Source organism: Mytilus galloprovincialis, chromosome 5 (assembly GCF_965363235.1).
Source record: "Mytilus galloprovincialis chromosome 5, xbMytGall1.hap1.1, whole genome shotgun sequence".
In the NCBI taxonomy this organism is placed as follows: domain Eukaryota; kingdom Metazoa; phylum Mollusca; class Bivalvia; order Mytilida; family Mytilidae; genus Mytilus; species Mytilus galloprovincialis.
The window spans coordinates 45936059-45963658 of record NC_134842.1 but is presented as its reverse complement, the minus strand read 5'-3'; the positions used below and the strand labels follow the sequence as shown (position 1 = coordinate 45963658).

At 31.3% G+C, this 27600-nt stretch overlaps 1 protein-coding gene across 1 annotated transcript in view; it reads right to left on the bottom strand.

Annotated features, from left to right (window-relative positions):
• Positions 1 to 16699, bottom strand: part of LOC143075918 (uncharacterized) — a 40346-nt gene extending 23647 nt beyond the window's left edge. The window contains exons 1-3 of the mRNA XM_076251502.1: positions 16643 to 16699; positions 8082 to 8139; positions 1258 to 1390 (exon numbers count right to left, since the gene is read on the bottom strand). Of these exons, the coding sequence (XP_076107617.1) occupies positions 1258 to 1390; positions 8082 to 8126 (178 nt within the window). The 5' untranslated portion in view covers positions 8127 to 8139; positions 16643 to 16699. The remainder of the gene's footprint in view (positions 1 to 1257; positions 1391 to 8081; positions 8140 to 16642) is intronic.
• Between the last annotated feature and the right edge of the window lie 10901 nt (positions 16700 to 27600).

Genomic DNA, 27600 nt, shown 5'->3' with positions numbered 1-27600 from the left:
GATGTTCTAGTTATTTTGTTTTCAGGAAACATCGAAGATGCATGCAAGGCATTTTAATGAAGGATCCCATAAATGGAAACAGTTTTTCATTGTCTTTTAAAATTAAAAATACAGTACTATCCAGTGCAGTGTTGTGCTGTTAAAGGCATTTGAATACAAAATTGAAAAGGGGATAGTGCCAATTTCTTAAGTGCTTGTTACATTCACAGGGTCTACAATTTGGTTTTCATATTCATATTTCTAAATGAAATTTGATAGTAAAGTCTTTATCACATACTTACAATATTGTTTACAATTTTATATATAAATTTCCTTAATCTCAAAATACTATTCCACTGTTGAAAACATATTGCTACAATTTTTTTCAAAATTTATATGTTTACATTTTGCATCGAAGGCCTTCACTTCGATAACTAAAAGGAATAAGTTAGTATCGAAAAGACAATACAAAGCTTTCCTTCAAATATAATTTAAGTTAAAGATTGAAGACGATGGAAGTATATTCTAAGTGAAAACAACCGAAGAAAGTAATGACGTAATACTTTGAATTATGATCAAATGTGCATTCAGATATATTCGATTGTAGTGCGAACAACGACGCGGATATCGTGATATCAGCTACTAATGGGAAGTTTTATATGATAATATTTGTTTGAAAATGTAGTCTCCTTATATTTTTTCTGGGGTTTTATTTATTGTTAGGTGAATATGAGACAAATAAAAAAAAAACATTTAAAAAAAGGATCACGTTGTTCACTGCAGTCGATTTTATATCAAGTATTACCCTATAATATATAATGAAAGAGCAAAATAAAAAGATAACAAGCGTGCAATCAATCGTTATATAAGTTTTGACAATAATGGATGCCGCTGTGATTATACCATATTTTTCGCCATATATACAGACAAAACCGTACAATTTGAAAAGTGCTTAAGCCTGTCAGCACCTAGATAAATAAATGCTACAAACAGCTTGTTTTTAAAAAAGTAAAAAACATTTATAGCTTTTGATACATGTAACTACTCTCTTTTCTTGCGACAGAAGATTGAAAAATAAACGAACAGATTTTTAACGAGCTACGAATTTGCAGGTATATCTATTTCTGTAAATCACAGACTTATCGAATAATGATGGCGTCCGAAACTGATTTAATTTATCAAGTACATGTATGCTTATCATTCTGAAAATAACCTCCAAGTGCGTTATCTCAGTGACAATGTTAAGTGTATTCTAAAAGATCATAGGATACATCTTACTGTATGTGATAACTGGTGCTTGGGTTGTTGTGGGTGTTAATGTTGTTGTGGGTGTTGGTGTTGTTGATATTGGGTCGGGTGATCCTTTTAATCCTTGTTGTACTCCTGTTGATGATGTTGCGCTGAATACGGGCTGGAATATAGTGAAAATGTTCGGATTTAAGCATCTCTTAACCTCTGAACAAATATCTTATACATCGATCATATTTATAAAGTTAGACTACACTACTGTGAAGAGTAAAATTGGCAATACATAACACTTTTGATTTTGATAATGGACTTCAATCCATTTTTTTAACTCAACTTCACATTTTCTTTTATAAATTAAGATACTATTAATATTTCCGAAATAACCAAGTGATTATAGTTCAAACAAGCCGATGCTTACGTCGTGAACTCTATTCTAGTCCACCCTGTCTGTTTTTGAAGATGCACATATACATACGTTAGAGACATATGCTCGGTAGAGCTTCAGGGCAGCATTTTATTAGTAGAAATAAGTCAGATTTACACATTATCTGTCACAATAAATAATTAAACATTGGTTTCTAGTAATCCGTTTTTCTTTTAAGGTGTCCCAGATTTAAGAATATACAAATTTTGTTCTTCATTAACAATCATTAATTCCTAAGAAAACGACTTCCAATGAATCAATATATATAATACATAATATATATAATAATTATAATAGAAAAATATATAATATAAATTAAAATATATATAATATAAAATATATTTGATATTTTATGATGTTAACTTTTCTGAAATATCTTCTATCAGCAACGCTAAAATATATATGTGAAGATTTACAATGATTACATATGATGGGCAAAATGATACAATTTGGCAAAATTGACACAAAGTATCTTGATTTTTAATAGAATAGATGTCTTTTTTTGTTTAATATTTGAATCTTTAACATTTCGGAAATAATTTGAAAATTAACAAAACGGTAAAATGCTCATTTCTAGGATTAAAACAAACTTTACATACTCGCAACGCGTTTTGTGTTTGTATCGGCCGACAAAGCATCCATCAGTGTGGTAGTGGTACATGTATGTATTAAAACAACACAGCCTTGCATTTCATTGTCTAATAGTAAACCATCATGGCAATACTACATATAAGCTGCTCTCCTATATATTTAAAGGTCCCTTCTATGCACTTGTTGTCTTACCTACCTATCCTCTTCGCTCCTGGTGGAGCATAAGGTCGCCACAAAATTTGCTACCTTAACTAAGCAAAAATGTAAAAAAAAACTCTTTGCTTCTAATAAGTGTGTTACTACTAATCTGTGTGTTTTTATTATCTCCTTTACTAAATTCAATTAAAGAACTTGTTGTTTACTTTACTTTATTCTTTGACATCACTATTGAAATAGGCGAATTATATTGATTAAGTGTAATCAGACACTTTTTCTGGACGTTTAAGATAAATTACTTGCTTTTGATGATCTTTTGAGTTGGGTTTATAGTAATAGCTTTTCAACAAACTACAATATCACACAATCTTAAATGAACAGATTTATTCTTAGTAAACTAAGTGGTCTTGCATTTGAAAAAAAAAAAAAAAAAAAAAACAAACTTGTTAGACGTTAATTAAATGTGTTAATTTGGTCCCTTTTTATGGTGTAACCAATTTATTCGCTATACTCTTGTTAGTGTTGACATTTTCGATCACAATGAACGTAAAGTATGTATGTTTCCTGTTTAGATATTCAGTCAAGGACTTATTTAACAAAGTATCGCATAGGTTTTTGATTCAGTTTTAAAGTTTTTTTAAAGTTTTGGCTGTGTATCTATATTCTATCAGGAACAATTGACGCATTCTTATTTTTACGATAGGGTGGTTATCAAGTTCGTAAATTAAGACACGATTTAAGTCAATTCATGAACCCTTTTAATAAACATATCATAAAAAGATAAACATTTAATAATGTAATATGATCTTTGAATATTCTTTTATTTGTAAGAATAGAAAATCAAAAAAAAAATTAAAAACCAATTCTTCGGAGAACAATTGAAGGTCTTTCCACCTCGATAATAAGAATGAAATTTAAAAAACGATGTTAGAAAATGTCACTCCTTGTTGATGTAATTAGGTTCTTCGAATTGATACAAAAAAAAAAGATTAATAGGTAATGCAGAAGACTTAATTGTTTTAGTATGAACAGAAAATAATTTTTAGCAAAAGTCAAAATCTAGAACGTCACATTGACCTTTGACCTTGTCCTCAATTTCAAGGTCATAGGTCAGTGATCTCAAATCAAAAGACCCCAGGTCAATCATTTGTATGGTTGTGGAGAAATACTGATTTCAAATACATAAGGGGAGAAAACTCCTATAAGGGTTAACCAAAACACTTCGACTGAAATAGGTTGAAGTTGCACCTTTTTGTAAATAGTCATTTGGCAAACAAATCATATCATTAACTGTTACAGTTTCTTTTGAATAACGATAACAAGCAAAATTCAAAATTTATAACATGACCTTGACCTTCGACCTTGATATCAATTTCAAGGTCATAGGTCAGTGAACTCAAAACGGAAGACCGGAGGTTAATTACTTGTATGGTTGTGGAGAAATACTGATTTGAAATACATAAGGGGAGTAAACTCCTATAAGGGTTAACCAAAACACTTTGACTGAAATAGGTGGAAGTTGCGCCTTATTGTAAACAGTTATTTGGAAAACACATCATATCATTTACTGTCACAGTTTCTGTGGAATAACGATAACAAGCAAAATTCAAAATTTAAAACATGACCTTGACCTTTGACCTTGACCTCAATTTCCTTCAAATGGACCAATGATTTCATATCAAAAGACTGTAGGCCTCTACGACTTATAACGTATAAATTTATCCAACAAATCGCCTATCTTAAATTTTCAAAGGGAAATAACTCTTATAAGATGTCTTCCGATCACTCAAGTCAAAATAAACCAAATCATTCTCAAGAGTAGACGAACAATTTGGTGAAAACAGTTTGCTAAAATCTTTTACGGCTTTAGAGATATAGCGATAACAAGAAAAAAGGGATGCGGAGAGATAACTCCTATAAGAATAAGTGTTCGGTCACACAGGGTGAGTTTTGAAACCTCCATTACTGTACAACATCATTGGCCAAAAAATCCATTCGATATGTTGTAAGACAAAAAAGCATCTCAGACGGCAGAAGAAAAAACTAGAGGCTCTAAAGAGCCTGTGTCGCTCACCTTGGTCTATGTGAATATTAAACAATGGACACAGATGGATTCATGACAAAATTGTGTTTTGGTGATGGTGATGTGTTTGTAGATCTTACTTTACTTAACATTCTTGCTGCTTACAATTATCTCTATCTATAACAGTACTTTCTGTGGAAAATGTTATTGAAAATCTTCAAATTTTAAGAAAATTGTTAAAATTGACTATGAAGGGCAATAACTCCTTAGGGGGTCAATTGACTATTTTGGTCGTACCGACTTATTTTTAGTTCTTACTTTGCTGTACATTATTGCTGTTTACAGTTTATCTCTATCTATAATAATATTCAAGATAATAGCAAAAAAACAGCAAAATTTCCTCAAAATTACCAATTCAGGGGCAGCAACCTAACAACCGATTATCCGATTCATCTAAAAATTTCAGAGCAGATAAATGTTGACCTGATAAATAATTTTACTGAAGTCAAATTTGCTCTAAATGCTTTGGGTTTTGAGTTATAAGCCAAAAACTGCATTTTATCCCATGTTCTATTTTTAGCCATGGCGGCCATCTTGGTTGGATGGCCGGGTCACCGGATACATTTTTCAAACTACTAACCATAAAGATGATTGTGGCCAAGTTTGGATTAATTTGGCACAGTAGTTTCAGAGGAGAAGATTTTTGTAAAAGATTACTAAGATTTACGAAAAATGGTTAAAAATTTACTATAAAGGGCAATAACTCCTAAAGGGGTCAACTGACCATTTCAGTCATGTTGACTTATTTGTAAATCTTACTTTGCTGAACATTATTGCTGTTTATAGTTTATCTCTATCTATAATAATATTCAAGATAATAACCAAAAAGAGCAAAATTTCCTTAAAATTACTAATTCAGGGCCAGCAACACAACAACGGGTTGTCCGATTCATCTGAAAATTTCAGGGCAGATAGATCTTGAACTGATAAACAATTTTACTCCGTCAGATTTGCTCTAAATGCTTTTGGTTTTGAGTTATAAGCCAAAAACTGCATTTTACCCCATGTTCTATTTTTAGCCATGGCGGCCATCTTGGTTGGATGGCCGGGTCACCGGACACATTTTTCAAACTACTAACCATAAAGATGATTGTGGCCAAGTTTGGATTAATTTGGCACAGTAGTTTCAGAGGAGAAGATTTTTGTAAAAGATTATTAAGATTTACGAAAAATGGTTAAAAATTGACTATAAAGGGCAATAACTCCTAAAGGGGTCAACTGACCATTTCAGTCATGTTGACTTATTTGTAAATCTTACTTTGCTGAACATTATTGCTGTTTACTGTTTATCTCTATCTATAATAATATTCAAGATAATAACCAAAAAGAGCAAAATTTCCTTAAAATTACTAATTCAGGGGCAGCAACCCAACAACAGGTTATCCGATTCATCTGAAAATTTCAGGGAAGATAGATCTTCACCTGTTTAACAATTCTACCCCATGTCAGATTTGCTCTAAATGCTTTGGTTTTTGAGTTATAAGCCAAAAACTGCATTTTACCCCTATGTTCTATTTTTAGCCATGGCGGCCATCTTGGATGGTTGGCCGGGTCATCGGACACATTTTTTAAACTAGATACCCAAATAATGATTGTGGCCAAGTTTGGTTTAATTTGGCCTAGTAGTTTCAGAGGAGAAGATTTTTGTAAAAGTTAACGACGACGACGGACGACGACGACGGACGACGACGGACGACGGACGACCGACGCCAGACGCCAAGTGATGAGAAAAGCTCACTTGGCCTTTTAGGCCAGGTGAGCTAAAAAGTAATCAGAAGAAAAACAAAAGGTCTTTCCACGAAAAGTGAAAAGACCTAATAAATATGTACCACTATTTATTTATAAAGGTTCCTTCCTCCTTTCGATATGATGCACCAATATTTGTCATCTCACAATTTCATTAGTTTCTAAGACTTGAGTGATTATTTAGTCTTGTAGAACATACTTCATTTATCAGATGTTATAGGTTTAAACTAACTTTCTGCAATTGCGAGTTCTCTGATATCAGATTCGAAACTTTTTGTGTGTTTTCATTATGTAAGAAGTTGGTTCTTCTGCATGCTCATTTGATTAGTCAAGTCATTTCCAACAAAGTGCTATTTACACACTGTCACAAGTTAACAGACGAATGAGCACTCACAAAATGTCTAGCATCTCAACATTCTGAATGTGCAAGGTAGTTAGCTTAATTTGTTACTTTTTGTCTTTTTTGTTTAATTGATTTGTCATAACACGGGTCGTTAGCATTTGTTTTAATTGATTCTCATTTCGTTATGTCTATCTTTCTGAACGGTGTGGGTTATGCTGATAGTTGATTGCCGTACGCTGATCTTTCGTTGCTTAAATCTCCATATTTAGTATCTTTTGGACAAAGTGGTCCGAATGGCAATTATACCTAAACATCTAATTTTCGAAAGATAAATTTTGTTATCAAACTATATATGTTTTAGCTACTTAGTACCTGTACACAAAAAGTGATACTATTGTAGATATAACTGCTTAAACATCCAGAGCAACTTACCTTACCGAAAGTATGTTTATACTAGGTTCATGATGTTGTTGCCATGACTTTATGTCGTCTTTCTTTGTTTTGTTTCAGTATCACATTTTATGTGTTATCATTTTCCTTGGTGACTGATTACATTTTCATTGCAAGCCTTCACTTGAGGACATATGCGAAGTCAAGAAAACATAAATGTACTGGTGACTTACAAAGGAGGAGGTCCGGTAAGGGCCGGTTTCGGCCTCAAATTTCAAGTTCATCTGATGAAAGATTTTGGACACTTTTTAAACACTTAAATGTCTATTTCATGTATTTCAATTGATTCAATTATTTTTTGCGAAAGATTTTAACTGATTCACTCATTATAAACGATTCGATTCAAGCTTAGATATGAAAAATCTATCAAATATGCCAAAAACTGTCACTTTTCATATGGTTTTTTGTCAAAAATGAAAGTGGCCGCATCCGTGTTCATCCTCGACCTTTATATATGTTTTGTATTATCATTAAACACAACTTACATTTCAATATCAAGAATGAACACAAATGCGGCCACTTTCATTTAAGACGGAAACCGTCTTAAATTTAACTTGAATGATGAGATTGTGAAGATTTCAGTAATTTAGTATGACTTAATGATGCACGTACCCGATATATGTGCATTGTAATGCCAAAATAATCCCATATTTATATAGCAGAGACATTATACTTTCCAAAAAATAACTAAAAGTTTACATTTAAAAATTTTGTAAAACTGCTATTTTTTGGGGCCAAAAAGGGGTCTTTCTGAACCTACTCTTTTAGAGAAGCATGTTGTGAGACAGGGAATTTAGATGTTATAAAGACTTGCTACCGACTATCACAGTTCAAATTTTAAAATAGACTATAAGTAGACTGCAACGTACTGTTTAACAGAGCATTTGGGTTAACTTTGACATTTATGCGAATGCCTGGTACTTATTTTGTTAATATTGGTGTCTTGATTCATTTACGTTTCCGATTTTTGAATATCGGTGAACTAGATATGTCTCTTGCTAACGTGTTATTTTACTAGTATAGCTCGAGCTGTTCAATCTCGATTACAATAAGATACTCACATATATAAACAGCACACTACACAGAAAATAAACGTGTCTCTGCATCCTGATATCAATCCTGCAGAAAATAAAAGATCTTGAATGAGGACCATAATATTTTTCACGCCTTCACGGATTCAAAGAGCGAGACTTAAGTATGCTGTTTAGTACGACGGCGGCGTCAACAATGTAATAGTTCGAAATCGGGTCAGTGTATGGAGAACCACTGTTAGTAGGTCAATGATATTTGGTTTGCAGTTGTCAGCATTTGCACATCTGAGTTCCATGGAAAGTATTTGACGCCGCCCCCTTAGTCATGGTTTATTGACTTTGAAATGCTTGGTTACTTAGAACGTCATAGTTAATGACTACGTCAGTTCAAAGTTAGGTCAATGATATTTGCTGAACAACTATTAGATTTGGCACATCTCATTTCCATCGAGATTATATATCTACCATCACCTTAGTCTTTGTCGATTGACTTTTCATGTTTTGCATACTTTTTATTTTAGATTTTGAGATGGTATCATTTTCAGTGAAACCACTTATGTTAAAACAATGATAGTATTAATAGACCTTTTCAACATCTCTCGACACCGACTAATGACACCTACAGTTTACAGGTAAAATAGATGGGTCGTCTCAAAGACAAAAAATGTCATGATTATCAATACGTAACATATTGGATTGGCGGTTATATACTGTCTTGACTATATAGCTTCAGAATATATATCAACCAAATAAATAAATAAATATATGTCTCTGTCATATAATATTCTTATTTTGTATATATTTACACGACATTTCATGTTCAATTGATTAAAACAAATACAGCACCCATTCTGCATCCTGATCCGCTTTCTCTTCAATTTCATGATTATGTGAGTCTTAAACGTTTTACCGAATATTTTCCGCATGTAAATAACGATTAATTTCTTGGTCCAAAATCTATGAAAAATAATTACTGGACGGTCCGTACGTCCGTATCACACTTGTAAACACGACCAAATTGGTATTTTTCAACCGATCTTCACCTTAGTTGATGTACATATTCAATTTCTGGAGGGATAATTACATAGTAATTTTGAAGGTCTAAGGAAAATATCACATCTATTTTTTTTTTTATCAACGGCGGATTTCTCCGCTTCAAGATATTTTGTTAGAGATGATGTTTTTCATGATAAATTTTGAAAAAAAATAAATTAATTGACTTTTCGTTTTAATGTAACAACATCTTAAGCAGTTCATTTTTTTTACATATCTGCGTATGGAATTTATATTTCAAGTTGTTAGTTAATACTATAGAGCTTGTTGACATTGCAAAATCAATATGGACAGTGCTAAGCAGGGGTTTGGAGACCGACGGCTGATGTCCCGTAAACAACATACCTTGTCCCTTCGTTATTTCTTTATATCCAATTTCCGGAACAAAGTTTTGTACCTTTTTCAAGTTTTTTCGTACTTAAATTATTTTTTGTATCTCATCCATTACCATACATAAGGGAGTTTTTCAATCAAAATAGGGAGAAATAATCCGCTGCATTTCCTGAAGGACTGTGTTCTCCTTAGAGACAAAGTTTATCCAAATCTTCATCCTTTAGTTACACCATTTACAACACCTCAAATTATCCGTAAGCCATAACATTTGAGAGAAAGAGCAGAAAATGTAATCGCGTGATTGGTGAATACAGAATTCAAGTGGAACACCAAATTGGTGAATTGAAAATATACAAAGTATTCAGTACATATTGGAGGCACACAAGGCCAAAACTAACAGACATTGTTGAAACATGTGACGCCCAGGTCAACAGACATAAAATATTGTTTAATTAAATATCAACTACAATTAAACATTCTTAAGTTTGTTCTTTTCATTTTCCAAATACCACCAGGACAGCTAGAAGTTCAATGTCTAAAAAGATGAAATGTGACTTGAAGTCCATCATTTTCTTTATAATCAATTACAAAAAATCCATGTTAATTGGACTCTATGGGAAAGTTCTATCATTGTCAATAATAGCAGTAAAATCAATAATGATTTCATTTTTATTTTTTTATTTTTAAGACGACCCATCACATTTAACCTGTCATAGTCGTTCTCGACTGTAGGTGTCGAGAGATGTTGAAAAGGTCTAATAATAGCATTTGCAAGTCTTTTTGTTCCAGTACATTGAGTCATGAAACTTTGAATGTTTTACATTGTTTAGATGTTCGGGTATTTCCATTTGCATTCAACATTAAAAATTGCAGTACTATAACAAAAAGCCGAGACTTACATTTTTCTTTGTTGCAGCAGCTTGTATTTTATGAGTCGTTAAATTAGCCGGTAGGCTCAAAAGATGATTTTGACTATGGGTTTATAAGAGGTCTGATATGAAAAATGACATGTTATGTTCTTTTTATCATATACCTCAACAGGAGACATACAGACAACAATTATTTTTAAAACTATGAAAAATGCTTTTGTTGTAATATTTGTTTTGCATTTTATATAATTTATTTTCCTGATTCTTAATAATTTTTCTTATCAAACTTTGTTGTGTTTCTATGCACACAAACATGTACCATTGAGGTATATTTTCCGGAATTCACTTAATGACGTCGAAATGGCATGCGATAATGCTACAGCAAAGCATGCGATAATAACCGGAAACAGTTGTTATAAACCGGAAGCAGTTGATAACAATCGTCATATCACAAGGGTAAGGTTATGTTCTTCAAATTCAATGAATAAGTATATGCACAAACAGGTTTTATCATGGGGTACAATTATACCCTTATCATATACTTTTAGAAAAGAAATAGCATAATTGTACCCCATGATAAAACTAATTTGTACATTTTTAAATATTTATTTAAATTAAAGAATTGCATCAGCCGTGCGGTATGACTTTTGTTATCAATTGCTTCCGGTTTATATATCAACTAGTTCCGGTTTATAACAACTGGTTCCGGTTAATATCAACTGCTTCCGTTTGATATCAACTGCATCTGGTTGTTATCGAATGCTCTTCTGTAACGTTATCGAACGACACATTTCGACGTCATTCAGCAAATAACGAAAAATACACCTATTAAAAAATTAATAATAAAAAAAATTAATCAGGAATATATTACTACAAATGTTTTTTTTCAAAGTTTAAACAATATTTTTTTTTCTGTATGTCTTCTGTAGAAGTATATTATGACAAGAATAACATACCATCGTCTTTTTATATGACTTGTCTTTATCAGCCAATGCTCAAAATCAACCCTTTTTCCTGTCAGCTTTAGACCTGATACATTGACTTAGGAATGATGTATATGTGCGGTCTTATATGAAAAATATCAGGTTATAATCTATAGAATGCATGTACCCTACTTTTCATTCTTTTTTTCCAACATCATAAATTTGAATTATTTATGACGGTGGTAACCAGAGAAAACGTATCAAATAATAATTAAACATCGTAGAGTTTTAACTTTTCATATAACTACAAACAAATTTTTAAGACTACACACATAGGTTCTTGAATCTTTCTCTATCATACTGACTTTGACAAAAGTGTTTCGCTAAGTAGCTCAAACGAATTTGGAAGAAGGGTTTTACTCAAATTTACAAACCTGCTCGTGTATTTTTTATTGTTATTCAACGCAAAATAATTATCTAAGAAACCTGGGACGATCTCATTTCACAAAGGATTTCTATTGTCTACTTATTGTACCTCAAACTTATTTACCCGATGTAGGTCTTTAAGTTGAGGTTCAATTTACTTAAAGTTAATCGGGCATGACTAATTAGATACGCCCTCTTAAAATCAAGGGGTCCGCAATAGGATCGGGAAAAAACACCCAGCAAAATACCTTAATTTACAATTTAAGAATTTGTTTGATTCAAAGAGCTTTTGGTTGCTTAAATATCTCCGATCAATAATGAGGCGGTATTTTGTGGAAATAATATCCTGTCCCGAAGCGGGAGATGCTGGCTGCAATAGGAATTTATTTATAAAAAAAGTCCATATCTCATTTACTTATAGAAGCCGTTATTGATCGTAAATTCATGACGTTTTGTTTATTGCTTTCGCTTACCGCGGAGAAAAAAATTGAGAAGAAGTGCTAATAGCTTAACTTTCGAGTTTTATCATTATGGTTCAAATCTTTTCTATTACGGCATACGTTTTACCTCTAGCGAACGCTCTGCTTTATTGTAAAAAGTGTCACTCTAAATTTGTTAGCATTTGATTCCGATTGATCCACTTTGAATCTAGTCGTGAATATGCATGACATATTTGCCACTGGACACAAAGGAGCAATAAATTAATCAGCTTCACTTAGTGATGTATAATCATTTGTCCTCAGTTGGTTATAGTCTCAAACAGTTTTTCCATTTTTTATATTATTATTTACATTTGAATTTTTATGCGTAAATCTTAACATTTCTTCCATCAATTTTTCTCTTTGCATTTAATCTTTTTTTTAACATTAAAAAACGTTGTCGTAGTACACATCAGGTTTTACATTGTATAATTTCCAGCAAAACTAATAGGGGAGGGACTAGAACAGAAAAACAATCTTCACTGAGTGGCTATAACTCAAATATTGAAGCGTACCATGACGGCTGTCTCGTCTAGGTGACAACATTTGCTGTTTCAAGTTTATTTATATCTCAGACTGGTATAATAGTTGTTATAAAAGCAACAACAAAAAAAAAATGATAAAAAAAGGTTGACAACAATTTATAAAAAGATTCAACTTATTTTGGGCGTTTCATTTTTTTTATATTGTCTACTATTGTTCTAGCAAAAGTCACAAAAAATGTTATTAAAATCAGTCATGCGACTTATTTGAAAACATTTAGCTGACCTTTCTTGTTGCTTACACATTTCAATCATTCAACTCGTGCGTAGATCGTCTTTCCCTCTAATGTTTAATTTTAAAGATAGCGTGAAATTCTCACTGCACCAGGCATCGTATATACATTCCTATTGATTTTGATCGGACAAAGCTGCGTATTTATATAACCAATAAGCTAAACGAACGCACCCATTTATCAAGGGTATACTGTGGGACAGGAGAGGTCCAGAGATGTCAATATTTCAATATTTCTATACCCAATCGAATCATTTCATTTGCGGATCCAGGAGGGGGGTCCGGGCGTTGGAACATCCCTTTTTTGGCCGATCAATGCATTTGAATGGGGGGGACATATAGTTGGAACCCCCCTTTTTTGTCCTGGGTTGGGAACCCCTCTTTAATAAAAAGGAGATAAAGGTAAAAATTAATGCAACAGCAACCTAAAGACACAGATAAACAAAAATATTTAGAGTCAACATTCGGTTTTTTTTTATAGAAAGACGCGTATACAGAATGATAAGCTCAAAACCGACCCCAGACTAAATAATAGGTATACTGAGTTAATTCAATAATATTTTCCGTCAAATATTATATATATCCGAAAAGGCACATTTGATTTAATATTATTTACCGTCAAAGATATCCCAACAATCACAAGTGTTTGGTTGAAAAATTTCACCTGCCATATTTTAATTTTGATCGGTGAAAATTTAAGAAGTTGTAATATAAACCAGTAAAAGAAAACTACTTCATTGTATAATAAAACGGTAAAATAAATAATGATAATGGATGACGACCAGCGGCAAATAAAATTAATATTCAGGACGATTAGATGTAAATATAAGAGTATTAAGAGTATTAACCTCGTTTTTTACCAGACTGACAAACTGATTCGTTTTTTTTTATCGTGTAAGTTAACAAGATATTAGTTCGCAGGAAGAAAAGTCACCCGACCCGGACACATTTTCGACTCTGAGTCGGCCAGTCTTTAACGTCTTTGTTTGACCCGTTCGGGATTCGAACAAATGACCTCCCGCTCTCGAGGCGAACGCCCCCACACGAGACCAACCAGGAGACCGGTAGAGATTGGTAGTACAGAATATCATACCAAAAACTAAAGCACAATACACAATACAGTTTCACAGAATTATCACAGTTACTAAAGCGAACTTAAAGTATCTAACCTAACTTAGATGCTTGAAATGATTTTGTAAACTACACGTAAACATGGATGATCGACTTCAGGGTAGATTGATTGTATGGATCAACGCTCCTGGCAAATTAAAAACTCTTACACCTAATATTCGAGTGGTCCAAATATTGCCAGCTGTTTCAAGTCTAAATTTCTGTCCTTATTCAATATACCCTCATTTTCCAGTGGTATTTTAAAGTTTCACGTCCAACCTCACTGTCGACCTCCTATTGTACGACCTATTGTATTTAAAATGTATGTGTTATAGTCATGAACATGCATGAAATATTTGCTACTGGACGTAAAGCAACCAACAATCAATCAACTTAATAGCTTTCTCTGTACTAGTACTTAGCACACAAAGACAAGATCTTGTAAAATGCTATAATTTACAATTTCCATTTAAAAAAAATCGGGAAGGGAGGGGGTCTCTTCAGTTTATCACATTACTGACTGCTTATTAAAAAGTTTTAAATATTTTTTTACTATGGTTCTTATCTTTTGTTTTAATACGATTTAGAACATATGATTTTTTTTGTCAGGCAAGGATAAAACTAAGAAAGATAAACAAATTTTCAGGTGTTAGACATGAAAAGGGAATAACGGGCGACTAGAGTTTGTTTTCATATAATGCATTGAACTTGCAAACATATCTCACCTCACACGTTTTAATCGGGCCAGTGAAACCTAGTTTAATACGGTTTTATTCATTGAACATGTTGAAGTTTGCATGCATAATTTTTTTTTTTAAACACAAATAAAGCAAGAACTATTTAATAATTAATTGGACTGAATAGACACAACTATTCATTTTGTATTCGCATGTAACGTAATGTAGGAAAATTACCAAATCAGAAACAAAAGGAACATTTACCGGATGAATATTGTGAAGGACCTTATGCATCTAGGTCTGTCCGATTAGATGTTCTGAAACAAGCTGTTTAAAAAGCTAATTGTTAGAAGAGTTTACTTACTGTTTTCTAAGGTCTGATCTTTACGAATCTATTTCATGATTACTGACAGATCAAAAACATCAAGTATATATAGCATGAAGTTTTGGGCATAATATTCATTGGTCAGTTATAAATGAGGTCTGCATGGGGTTTTGATTGCCTGATTTATTAAATAAGAAATCGTTATTTTGAAAAGTTGGCTGAAAAAATATAAATTTACCCCTTAATTTTGTAAAACTATCATTTTGTATTATTTAGATGCTATTTTTTTTTTATCATAAATAGATAATTATGATGTAATTCTATTAAATCGGTCCGTTTGCATTTCAATTTGGTAACTGTTAATTGTATATATCAGTCTGAGTACAGTTTAACTATCATTTAAGTTGAACATACTTAGACTCGTCCAGTTCAGGGGAATTAGGTTTCAGCAAGTGCTTTTTATGTACTTTTCTTATATTTTTGACGGTTTGTAAGTCAGTAAAAGTTCAATGATTAAGTTAATATTGACATTAAAAGACCTCCTCACAAAAAGGGCTGTTCAAATCCCCTCGCCCTTCGGGCTCGGAGATCTGAACGACCCTTTTTGTTCGGAGGTCTTTTAATATCAATATTAACTTATCATTGAACTTTTACTATTACATACGTTATATATCTTTTGGTATTTAGAACACTTTTAATTGCCTTTTGATAAGTGACATGCCAATTTGAATTTTCTTGGAGCTCGGTAATTTTGTGATTTTCAAAAATCCTCCATGATAAGAAAATAGTACAAAATCATTTGTTTATCCTCATATTTCCTGGCAAAAAAAAAAAAGATGCAGGTGTGACGACTCACGGAAGAACATAACTACGTGTCCGATGCTTGGGTCTGATACTACTGAACCCCTTTACACCCTAAATCTTATTATTCGTGAAAAAAAATCCCTAGGTTAATACTTTTATCCGTACTAGTTGCCTAAGGTATACCACTTTGTTATTAGATTAGAATATTTTAATTGCATTGACATAGAAAAATAATTCATTTTCTAATCTCACTGACAATGACAAAGTTTTATATACACTTAACCCATCAATACCAAAACAAGTGAATAAATTGGGATCCTTTATGAAAAAGTGAATGGAACTGAGGTCAGGGGATCCTATAATATTTACCTGAATTTGTATATATATATATTGAGTAACTTAGTTATTGTCTTCATTTGTTTTTGTAGTTATATGTCACAAACTGTAAAGTTTATATAGCAATAAAACTTTGAACTGAACTGAGTTGTTATAAAACTAAAGTATCTTTATACCTAATTGGCGACTTCTGAACTTCGAATAAGACCTGACAAGGATCTTTTTGAAATTATGATTTATTGTCAACTTTTTAATTACATATTTTAGAAAGACGATTGATATATAATCCCTTCAACATAAGCAAGGTTTTAAAAGTTTGATTATTATTTTTTATAGAAGTTCTGAATAAACACTTTTATAGAGTCTTGGTATATATTGGTGCATCCAATTTTTATTTTGTGTGTTTCTTATAATAACTGTTTCAGTTACTTATAAGTTAGTCGATATTTTTGCTTTTAAATCAAATATATAGTTTTACATACCGACTAATGCAAAGTTATTCCTCTACTTACTGACTAAATAACTGGTGTGGATTTGCATGCACACCTAAGGTTTTTATAGGAGATAGTAAAGAGGCGTGTACCTTTTAATGAATAATTCATATCTTTTTTTACGTCACACTGAATCCTTGAAATAATAAGATTTTTAAAAAATGTCGATTTTTACAGTTATAAACAACTTAATCACTTACTTTTGTGATAACATATCTGGTTAAAGGTATCATCAAAATTTATCAGGTATCAAACCGAAGACTTATCTCATTTTAACGGTTATACACTTTAATAAACGTTCACATATACAATTGTGCTTTATAATATTTTAGATTATGAATACCTATTTTGATACAGTCTCTTGAAATAAGAGACCCAATGGTATATTTAACCACAATAGTTGTCTGATTCAACTCTAAATCATTGTGTTGCCTATTTAACATTTTCTATCATTTTATGCAGCAACTAATAAAAAAGTATTCACAGTACGTAAGTTTACATTATCACACACAATTTAATGAAGAAACAAACGCACATGATTTTTTTTTATACCATCTGTTTTGCCTACACATTCATGGACAACAATTTAAAGCAGGTTACTTTTTTTTCATTGAATCGTAAAAAAGCGTTGCGATAGAGTTTATGAAAAAAGTAAAGCTCCGTTTTATGAATAAAGAATTTATTACAAATTTGGCCAAGTAATGCACAAAATCGACCTCATATAATATTGATTTGGCTATTATCAAAATGATAAGGTCTGTCTTGTTCTTAAAGCTTTTCAACTGTTTCTGTTTTTTTTTTTAAATCTATGGCATTCATATAATTTAACATTACTAATAATGGCAGATAAAAGAGTGCTTTCGGACGCATGAAATGTACTAAATGTTGCTTTAAAAAAAAAAATCTTACAGCAAGAGTCATTTCCTCTGCTAGTGGCGTAACAGTACCCGAGCATATCATTAGCTCATTAGTCATTTCTGCGATTAAGGACAAACAACAGCAAAAAAAGAAAATCATAGGATTGAACTGAAGATTTCAGAACATTCACATGGGAGGAACTATGATTCAATAGAAACAAATTTCCATTGACTTCCATGGTAAATTTGTTAGTACCAAAAAACATAAAGTCTACAAAAACATATCAAATTAGATAAAAAAAAAACATTTATTTAGAAAGTAATCACATGTTGATTCTCAATTTTTAAATGATTTTGTATATAGATCTGCAAAACATATGTTTAACATGTTTAACACAAAACACAACTTAGTTCGTGGGTTCTGAGAGGATAACCTATATTGTAAAAATTCCCTCAAAAAATAGTTTTTAGTTTTTTCTTTAAAATAAGGAAACATGTCATCAACTAAATACTTTAAAAGTCATTGATTGTGTCAACTGACAGTTGGCGTTTCCCTGATTACATAGCCTACATTAGAGTTTAATAAAAATATATGGTTTCATTGTTTTCCCCTTTAAAAAGATGTAAAACCCAAGTAAAAATCTTAATATGTGTGTACTGCTGGAAAGCCGCTTTTAAGTTATCACTTGCAAAATGAGTAATATCATTCGGATATTCATAGTAAAACATGCTTAAATTTTTTGTGTTTTTTATTTAATATAATTCGGGATGCAAATGATAACCAGGAATGGAACATGCAATCTTGGCAAACTACTACTGTATTCACGCATATATACTTACAAACTTGATTTATAATTGTAAACGGAATATTGTCAGATTATAATTATCCTTTTTGTGCGTAGTACATTTAAACAAACTTATGTATTTCAAGGCTGTGTTGGAGGACGTCACGATTTCTGTTACTTTTGATAAAACCTTCGCCATGATAACATTAAAAGGCATACATATATACATACATCCTATCGCATCCAAACGAAGATGTAACTTGTGTAAGGTGTAATAAAATAAGAAAGGTGTAACGTAGGACAAAGGGCAAAGTCAGTATTGATCTTTATGCAAATAATGATTTTTGAAAAATTAAAACTACAGTTAAATTATTTTTGATCGTATCACTACTGCCGATAATATTTTTGACGTTTTACAAATAATGACATTTCATCTAAAATTAATATCACCTAAAAATATCCGAATCTTTTGAGAAATACTATCAGCTTTTTGAGATAAAGTCGAACAAGTGATAAATCTTATCTGAATTGCACAACAAATAAAAAAACTTCAGTTGAAAAATGTAATTAAAGACGGCTACAAATCCGAAGTTGGTCCTATTGTTAGTTTTTATATTTATGATGCATTTTTAAATGTTAAAAAACCCACTTTTTTAGGTAAAGTTGTTTTCGCATTAAAGTATTACTTAATGGAAACACTTATACTGCAAAGGTATAACAACACACAAATTTGTTTCTAGGTAGGTGGATATGTCTCCATGCGGACTGTTAGTTTGTGAATTTACACGTTATAAATCTGTCTAGTACAAACCAGGGTTATATTCATATCTCATTAACATCTGCATTTGCCCGAAAATGCATTTTATTTACCGCATGACTTTAAACAGCCATCCACCAACGTCATCATCAAGATACCAAAGTCTTGCAATGCTTGTTTTTAACATTCGTTTTGCTATGAAATAATATGTTGCATAAGTACAAGATTTAAATAATTACGTATACAAACAGCAGAAATTATTAGACTTCGTTCTTATATTAGTGTTGTTATATTTTTTTTTTATGGTAATCAAATAAACACGTTTGCTTGGAAATCGTTTGACTTAATCACATAAACTGCATTGAGTAGAACATGAACAGGCTTATTCAACTGCTGTTAAAACATAAAAGAAAAATATTTATGATTCATATAAAGAACCACAGATAACTATTCTCACAGACGAGTTCTGTTTTATTCAATGCAGTAATTTGTGAAAACGATGTGTTGTATGTCTATCTGCAAATCATAACAGATCTAGAGTCATGCTATTATACATATGCGAGAAAGAGTAATCGTACCAAATCCGACTTGATGTGGTGTCGGATTCAAATATTCTAAATGTCACAGGAAATCCTCTTTTGTCTAAAATAGTGGCTCTGGAATAAACAAATGTGGAAAACAAAATTAAGCTTTTAATTATTTATTGACATCTGACATCCATAAACTTTAAATCAGATGACTCTTAAAACATCTGTTAATAGATTGAAACGCTTTATGCATGTTCAAACATTTGTCACAACTCTCAGGAATCTGTAGGTGTCATGTTGTAAGACAAAATTCAAGATTTCTTTTCCGTCAAAATACACTTGTTTTTAAAAGGCAGTCCAAGTGCCCAACCCTTTATCTTGTTTTCATAATTTGCATAAATATCAATACTGACTTTGCCCTTTGTCCCACGTTGCACCATTCTCATTTTATTACACCTTACACAAGTTACATCTTCGTTTGGATGCGATAGGATGTATGTATACATGTATGCCTTTTTATGTTATCATGGCAAAGGTTTTCTCAAAAGAAATCGTGAAGTCCTCTAAAACAGTTTTGAGAAACATAAGTTTGTTTAAATGTGCGACGCAAAAAAAGGTTAATTATAATCTGACAAAATTTCAGATAACAATTATAAGTCAAGTTGTAAGAACATATGCGTGAATACAGTGGTAGTTTGCTAAAATTGCATCCCGAATTATGTTAAAAATAAAAATAAAAAAAAACCATTTAAGCATATTTTACTATGAAGGCAGTCCAAGTGCTCAACCCTTTATCTTACATGTTTTAACCGTCGACTTGCAGAACCTTGATATTTTATTTATTGCATGTTAATGGCTTCTTTTCCAAAATATACACGTGCTAGTTGTCACTAGACGTTTAGCTATCATTTATCAATCAATATTTTGTAATAAAATTGACTCTATTTATTTTGTTAGAATTATCACCAATGTCAAAATTAAGGTTTGCCTTCTAAATAGAGACACTGGTACTTAGATAACCTATTAATATCATCAATATGATAACCTTTAGATTAAGAAAGCTTACTGTTCAATTTATGAAAATGTTTCAATATTTTCAGAAAATGTAGTGATACAAGTATGAAAATTTATACGTGTATTCTACTTACATGTATATAATCTATCTATTCATACAGCACGCACATTAACGTTAACTGTTATGTGAAAAAAAAAATATAAATTCAAAATAAATATCATATCCGTACTTATGTATCAAAAGCCAGATTAAAAACAAAACAAACAGTTTTCTGAAATGATCGTTGTCGTTGGTGGCAGGTTATGTGACATTTACGACTTAACCACACATTGAAAAACGGTATTTGTAATATTCAAACTGAACGGTGAACACCTAGCCATCAAAATATCATCGTAACATATACAACAAATTACATTTAGGATAGTTTGAAATAATCCATTAAATTAATGATGAAAACGTTAAAAAATAATTAAATTCAAACCTAGATAATAACCAACACCTCTTTACTATATGTTTATCGACCAATGATATACTGCACGTATATCATTGGTCGATAAACATATAGTGCGTCTTTTATTTTACATTTGGGTATTATATGATATGTATTTCATGAAGAAGACTATTGTACTTGCAGCTTTGTTTTTAAGTATGTAATGCAGGTAATTATGGTAATGTTGAAGGCTACTCCTCTTCATTGTATTACCTTTATTTGTTTTGACCATTCAATTTAGGATAATTTGCTGAAGGGACCCATCTCAAACATGTTTTGTAATTTGAAATTTTGAAGACGACAACAAATCTCATGTTGTGTGTGCTAGATGTTTATCTAATGTGTTATTGCAAGGCTTTTTATTTATTGTTAATGGCTTCTTTTCCAAAATATACACGTGCTAGTTGTCACTAGACGTTTAGCAATCATTTATCAATCAATATTTTGTAATACTATTGACTCTATTTATTTTGATAGAATTATCATCAATGTCGAAATTAAGGGTTGCCTTCTAAATAGAGACACTGGTACTTAGATAACAAATAAATATCATCAATATGATAACCTTTAGATTAAGAAAGCTTACTGTTCAATTTATTAAAATGTTTCAATATTTTCAGAAAATGTAGTGATACAAGTATGAAAATTTATACGTGTATTCTACTTACATGTATATAATCTATCTATTCATACAGCACGCACATAAACGTTAACTGTTGTGTGAAAAAAAAAATATAAATTCAAAATAAATATCATATCCGTACTTATGTATCAAAAACCAGATTAAAAAGAAAATAAACAGTTTTCTGAAATGATCGTTGTCGTTGGTGGCAGGTTATGTAATATTCACGACTTAACCACACATTGAAAAAAGTTTTTTGTATTATTCAAACTGAACGTTGAACAACTAGCCATCAAAATATCATCGTAACATATACAACAATTTACATTTAGGATAGTTTGAAATAATCCATTGAATTAATGATGAAAACGTTAAAGAATAATCAAATTCAAACCTAAATAATAACCAACACCTTTTTACTATATGTTTATCGACCAATGATATACTGCACGTATATATCTGATCGATAAACATATAGTGCGTCTTTTATTCTATATTTGAGTATTATATGATATGTATATCATAAAGAAGACTATTGTACTTGCAGCTTTGTTTTTAAGTATGTAATGCAGGTAATTATGGTAATGTTGAAGGCTACTCCTCTTCATTGTATTACCTTTATTTGTTTTGACCATTCAATTTAGGATAATTTGCTGAAGGGACCCATCTCAAACATGTTTTGTAATTTGAAATTTTGAAGACGACAACAAATCCCATGTTGTGTGTGTTAGATGTTTATCTAATGTGTTATTGCAAGGCTTTTTTTATTGTAAGGAATATGCTATAGAGATTTTAGTAATTTTAAACCCTGATTATTGGTGGTTTATTGTACATGTGTAATACATTTGTATGTGCATAATCGTGTATGGATCTTCTGTGTGTCTGATGTTAACACCGAATTTATTTTATTTATTACATGAATGCATATTGATGTTATTGATAACGTCCTGTGTATCACTACAATTTAGTTGTCATAAAAGATTATAAAAACCACTTTTGTCACTTGTTTTTACCTTTTCACATCTATATCCACAAACAAAAAGACCAAAACTAATTTCATGCGATACAATTAGAATTATGACAATGTTTGCTGTAATGAGGCAAACAACTGTCATATGGAGTTCAGTATCATTGGATTAAACTTCTTGTGTTAAAAATATTGTGACTCATTATAACTTGAAACATAAGATTTTGTAAATTTAATACATGTACAATTTTGTTACATTATTTATAGATTTTTTTTTTGTTTTTTCGCTATTAAACGAGGATGGTCCATGCTACCGAAAAGATATGTGAATAAACTTATCATAGATACCAGGATTATTTTTTTGTAAATATGCCACAAAAAACTAATCCGTGACGCCCTCATCCGAAACAGTTAATAAGGCCCAAACACAGTACGAAGTTGAAGAGCATTGAGGACCAAAATTCGTAAATGTTTTGCCAAGTACAGCTAAAGCAATCTATTCATAAGGTAGAAAAACTTCAGTATTTCAAAAATTCAAAAGATTTGTAAACAATTAATGATAGATGCAATGACAATCATTACAAGAGGGTACAATCAGCATATGTTTTGTAAGCAGGTTGAACGCATTGCAGACAGCTGTAGGTGGCTAATTAGCATGGACGTTATCGTTGGAGATGGCAATGTAACTTCTGCATTATCCGATGTTCTTGAGGAGTGGCAATCTGAACATTCAGAAGTTCTTAACTAGCATAAAAGGTCGATTATGTTTAATTATGACACCAATACTATTGAATCGAGTATATTTAAAGTTGTCTTTTTGATGGAATCCATCTGGTTATAGGGAGAAAAATAAATGAATAACAGACAAGTAAAAATCTTTATTGAATCAAATTTCAGTTCTTTTGTAACTCATCATAGATACTATGATTTAAATAACGTATGTCAATACTTTTGATCTTTGAAATATAATTATTATAAATCTGAGCCCTAATCATATTTGTCAGACCCAAGATATTCCTTTGTTATAGAGGCATCAAAATTGCGGCATTGTCTTATAGATTGTACTGTCAATTTAATAATAACAGACTCCCGGTGTCCTTGCACTCCATTTGTGTTGGGATTGGAAATGCCTTTGTAAATATTGGTGTAAATAAGTTAGTGACACATCTCCATTAATCCCGAAAAGGAGTGTGAACAGTTTCCACTGTACCCTCGCAGATATCGAGGGGTACTCTGAATAACGGAGGAATCTACCAGTACATACATAATGTCATATACTGTACGATAGATATCTAAGTGGGTAGGTTAAAATAATATACTGGCGGACGAACATACTGATTTCCAGCAAAAATGGAGTACAAATCTTTAATAAACTACTTTTACGAATGTTACAGATAATTGAAAACATCTTTGTTAATCAAACTTGTTATGTCTGCTGATTTTAAAAATCCTTCGAAATAGTACAGAATTTTTTTTTATAAATATATGGTATCAACTTAATAGTATGGGTATACGTTCTGCTATTAAGTCACTTAATACAACACAGACTGGCTTAATATAAATTGGTCAGCTTATATATTGATGATTTAGTTACATGTACATTTCTTAAGTCTTTTGACTGCAAAAAAGAAATATATGATGAAAATAGTGTATTTTATTGATCATGCTGATGACGCAGTAGTAATGGCAATCAATGAAAAAAAGCTACCACTTCACTTTTGCTAAATGCTTTATCTTCATGGTGTATAGACAATTAGTACACATAACAGTATATCTAGTTATAATGTAATTTTGAATTGTAATAATCATATTATTAAGTTTTCTAGAAATTATACTTATCTTGGTCTCGTTTGAAGCATTTTGACTTTTATAACAAAGAAATATTATTCGCGTATATCATCCAGACTTTCACGAGTAAAATATAAACAAAAATGCCTGAAAAACTGGAGACTTTAGTACAAGAAATATTTTTGAAATGCAGTGGAAAAGTTTTATTTGTTTGTGGTGAACATGGTGAGGATTAAATATAATTATATCAAATTAGTTAAATGCATCAGTATATAAAAAAGAAGATGTGGTATGAAATAAGGTAGTTTATATTGCACTAAAACTTGTTCAGAAGTACTTAAAACATGTCATTAAACCTTATTGACGAGAACATTTATTGCTTTAAAAGTTAAAAGGGCGAAAGATACCAGAGTGATTTTCAGACTCATAGATCAAAAATAAACTGACAACACTATTGTTACAAAAAAGAAAAAGACAAACAAACATTATCTCATCACAACTCCGGTAAGTATATTTAGAACATTTGCCTCATCATTCGACGATTTCAACAACTTTAAATTGATATCTTTGTAAAGTTCTTAAAAGCAATAGTTAATCATAATCATAAAGAAAACTGCCATTTCAAATTGTGTCTACCCAACAGGTGTCAAGTCAAATTGTCATAGGTTATCTATTTTGATCGTTCAAATTTCAAATTAACATACAGGTGCATTTTCATTTTGTAAATCTTCCCTGTATCTGTGTTTTCAACCCTTAATGGAGGAAATAATTGATATTGTGATCTGGGCTCAAGCATCGTTGAGATGTGACAAATAAATGGCAAAATAAACCATGTGAAAAAATATCTTGTAAACAATGAAGTAATATATAAGAAATGTTGTTCAATATATATCATAGTTACAAATAAGTCAATAAAATAATTTCTATAACACTAAGTTTATATACTATTATAAGTATAAAGATAAAAGAAGATGTGGTATGATAGCCAATAAGACAACTCTCCACAAGAGATCAAACACGACACATAAATTAACATTTGTAGATCACCGTACGGCATTCAACAATGAGCAAATCCCATACCGCAAAGTCAGCTATAAAAGGCCACAAAATGACAAGGTAAAACAATCCAAACGAGAAAACAATCGGCTTTATTTCTATAAAACAAATGAACGAAAAACAAATATGTAACACATAAACAAACGACAACCACTGAATAACAGACTCCTGACTTAGGACAGGCACACACATAACTATATTTTGTCTTATTTCACAAGTATTTTAACCAAATTTAATGTTGTTTTATCCCCATGCATGTCTTTTTTGGTCGATTCTGATTTTTAACACTAATGTCTTCTTTGTTTTTTTTTTTATATATGAATTAGACAATATACAACCATGATAAATAAATTCTAAAACTAAACATGGTATTTTCTGAAAAGACAAATACAATTTTAACTGGAAAATAAATTTCATTAATATGATAACGCTATTGATGGATCTAAATATTTACTTAATGAAAAAATCTTTATAGATAAATTTTGATAAATAACCTTATTTTTGTCTTTATTTAAGTCATTCTTAGTTAATCTTTTCAGGTCATGTTAAAAATTGCTATGACATATGACTTATATCATGAACGTCATGAAAACTTTTCTAATAAATTTATCATTTGGCAGCTAGCTTGTTACCCAATTATACACATGCCTATGTCAGCGTATTTACCTTTCTCGTTAGAGAAGAAGGCTTAAAATGAGTTGCAGCAAATATATTTGTATTCAGATTTACCAAACGATCATTTTTTTTGTTTCATAAGATTTTGTGGAAGTGTAGTGTAAAGAGTAGATAATTCAAAACTGTCAATAGAATTAAAAGGACAATCAAAAGCATTTAATTTATCTAAAACATCCAAAGAATTGTTTTACACTCCAAAACTCTATTTTCATGCTTTTTATTACAATAGTTTATGACAAGCTCTATGAAAGTAGTTGTTTTGTAATGTTTGTACCAAATAAGGAATATGACAGTTCTTTTTGTATATGACCTATGAATAGGATGACCGGTGAAACTTTGATCCCGACACAAGAAAATGATATGCTCATTAACATTACTGAAAAGACTCTTACGGACCTTTTAGGAGTAAAAACAAGATTTCGTCGACATGTAGAACAAAACAATAGTTAATAAAATATAATAAAGAAACAAAAATACTGAACAACACAAAACAGATCCGGAGGGTAAAGAAGATTCATGTAAAGTAAACATTTGGCATGGTTATTTATCTTGTCTTTTATTTAATCTCATATTGTATCTAAAAAATCAATACCATTATGACCCTTTTCAAAGAAAAGACTTAGATACTTTATTTTGTTATATTATATTTCATTTATTTTAAATTGATCAAAATAAATGACACTTTTTGGAATTTTGGATCCTCAATGCTTTTCAACTTTGTATTTGTTTGGCTTAATAACTATTTTGGTATGAGCGTCACTGATGAGTCTTATGTAGACGAAACGCGCGTCTGGCGTACTAAATTATAATCCTGGTACCTTTGATAACTATTTACACCACTCGGTCGATGCCTCTGCTATTGGACGTTTCGTCCCCGAGGGTATCACCAGCCCAGTAGTCAGCACTTCGGTGTTGACATGAATATCAATTATGTGGTCATTTTTATAAATTTCCGGTTTATAAAACTTTGAATTTTTCGAAAAACTAAGGATTTTCTTATCCCATGCATAGATTACCTTAGCCGTATTTGGCACAACTTTTTGGAATTTTGGATCCTCAATGCTCTTCAACTTTTTATTTGTTGGGCTTAATAACTATTTTGAGATGAGCGTCACTGATGAGTCTTATGTAGACGAAATGCGCGTCTGGCGTACTAAATTATAATCCTGGTACCTTTGATAACTATTTACACCACTGGGTCGATGCCTCTGCTGGTGGACGTTTCGTCCCCGAATGTATCACCAGCCCAGTAGTCAGCACTTCGGTGTTGACATGAATATCAATTATGTAGTCATTTTTATAAATTTCTTGTTTATAAAACTTTAAATTTTTCGAAAAACTAAGGTTTTTTTTTATCCCCGGCATATATTACCTTAGCCGTATTTGGCACGACATTTTTGAATTTTGGAT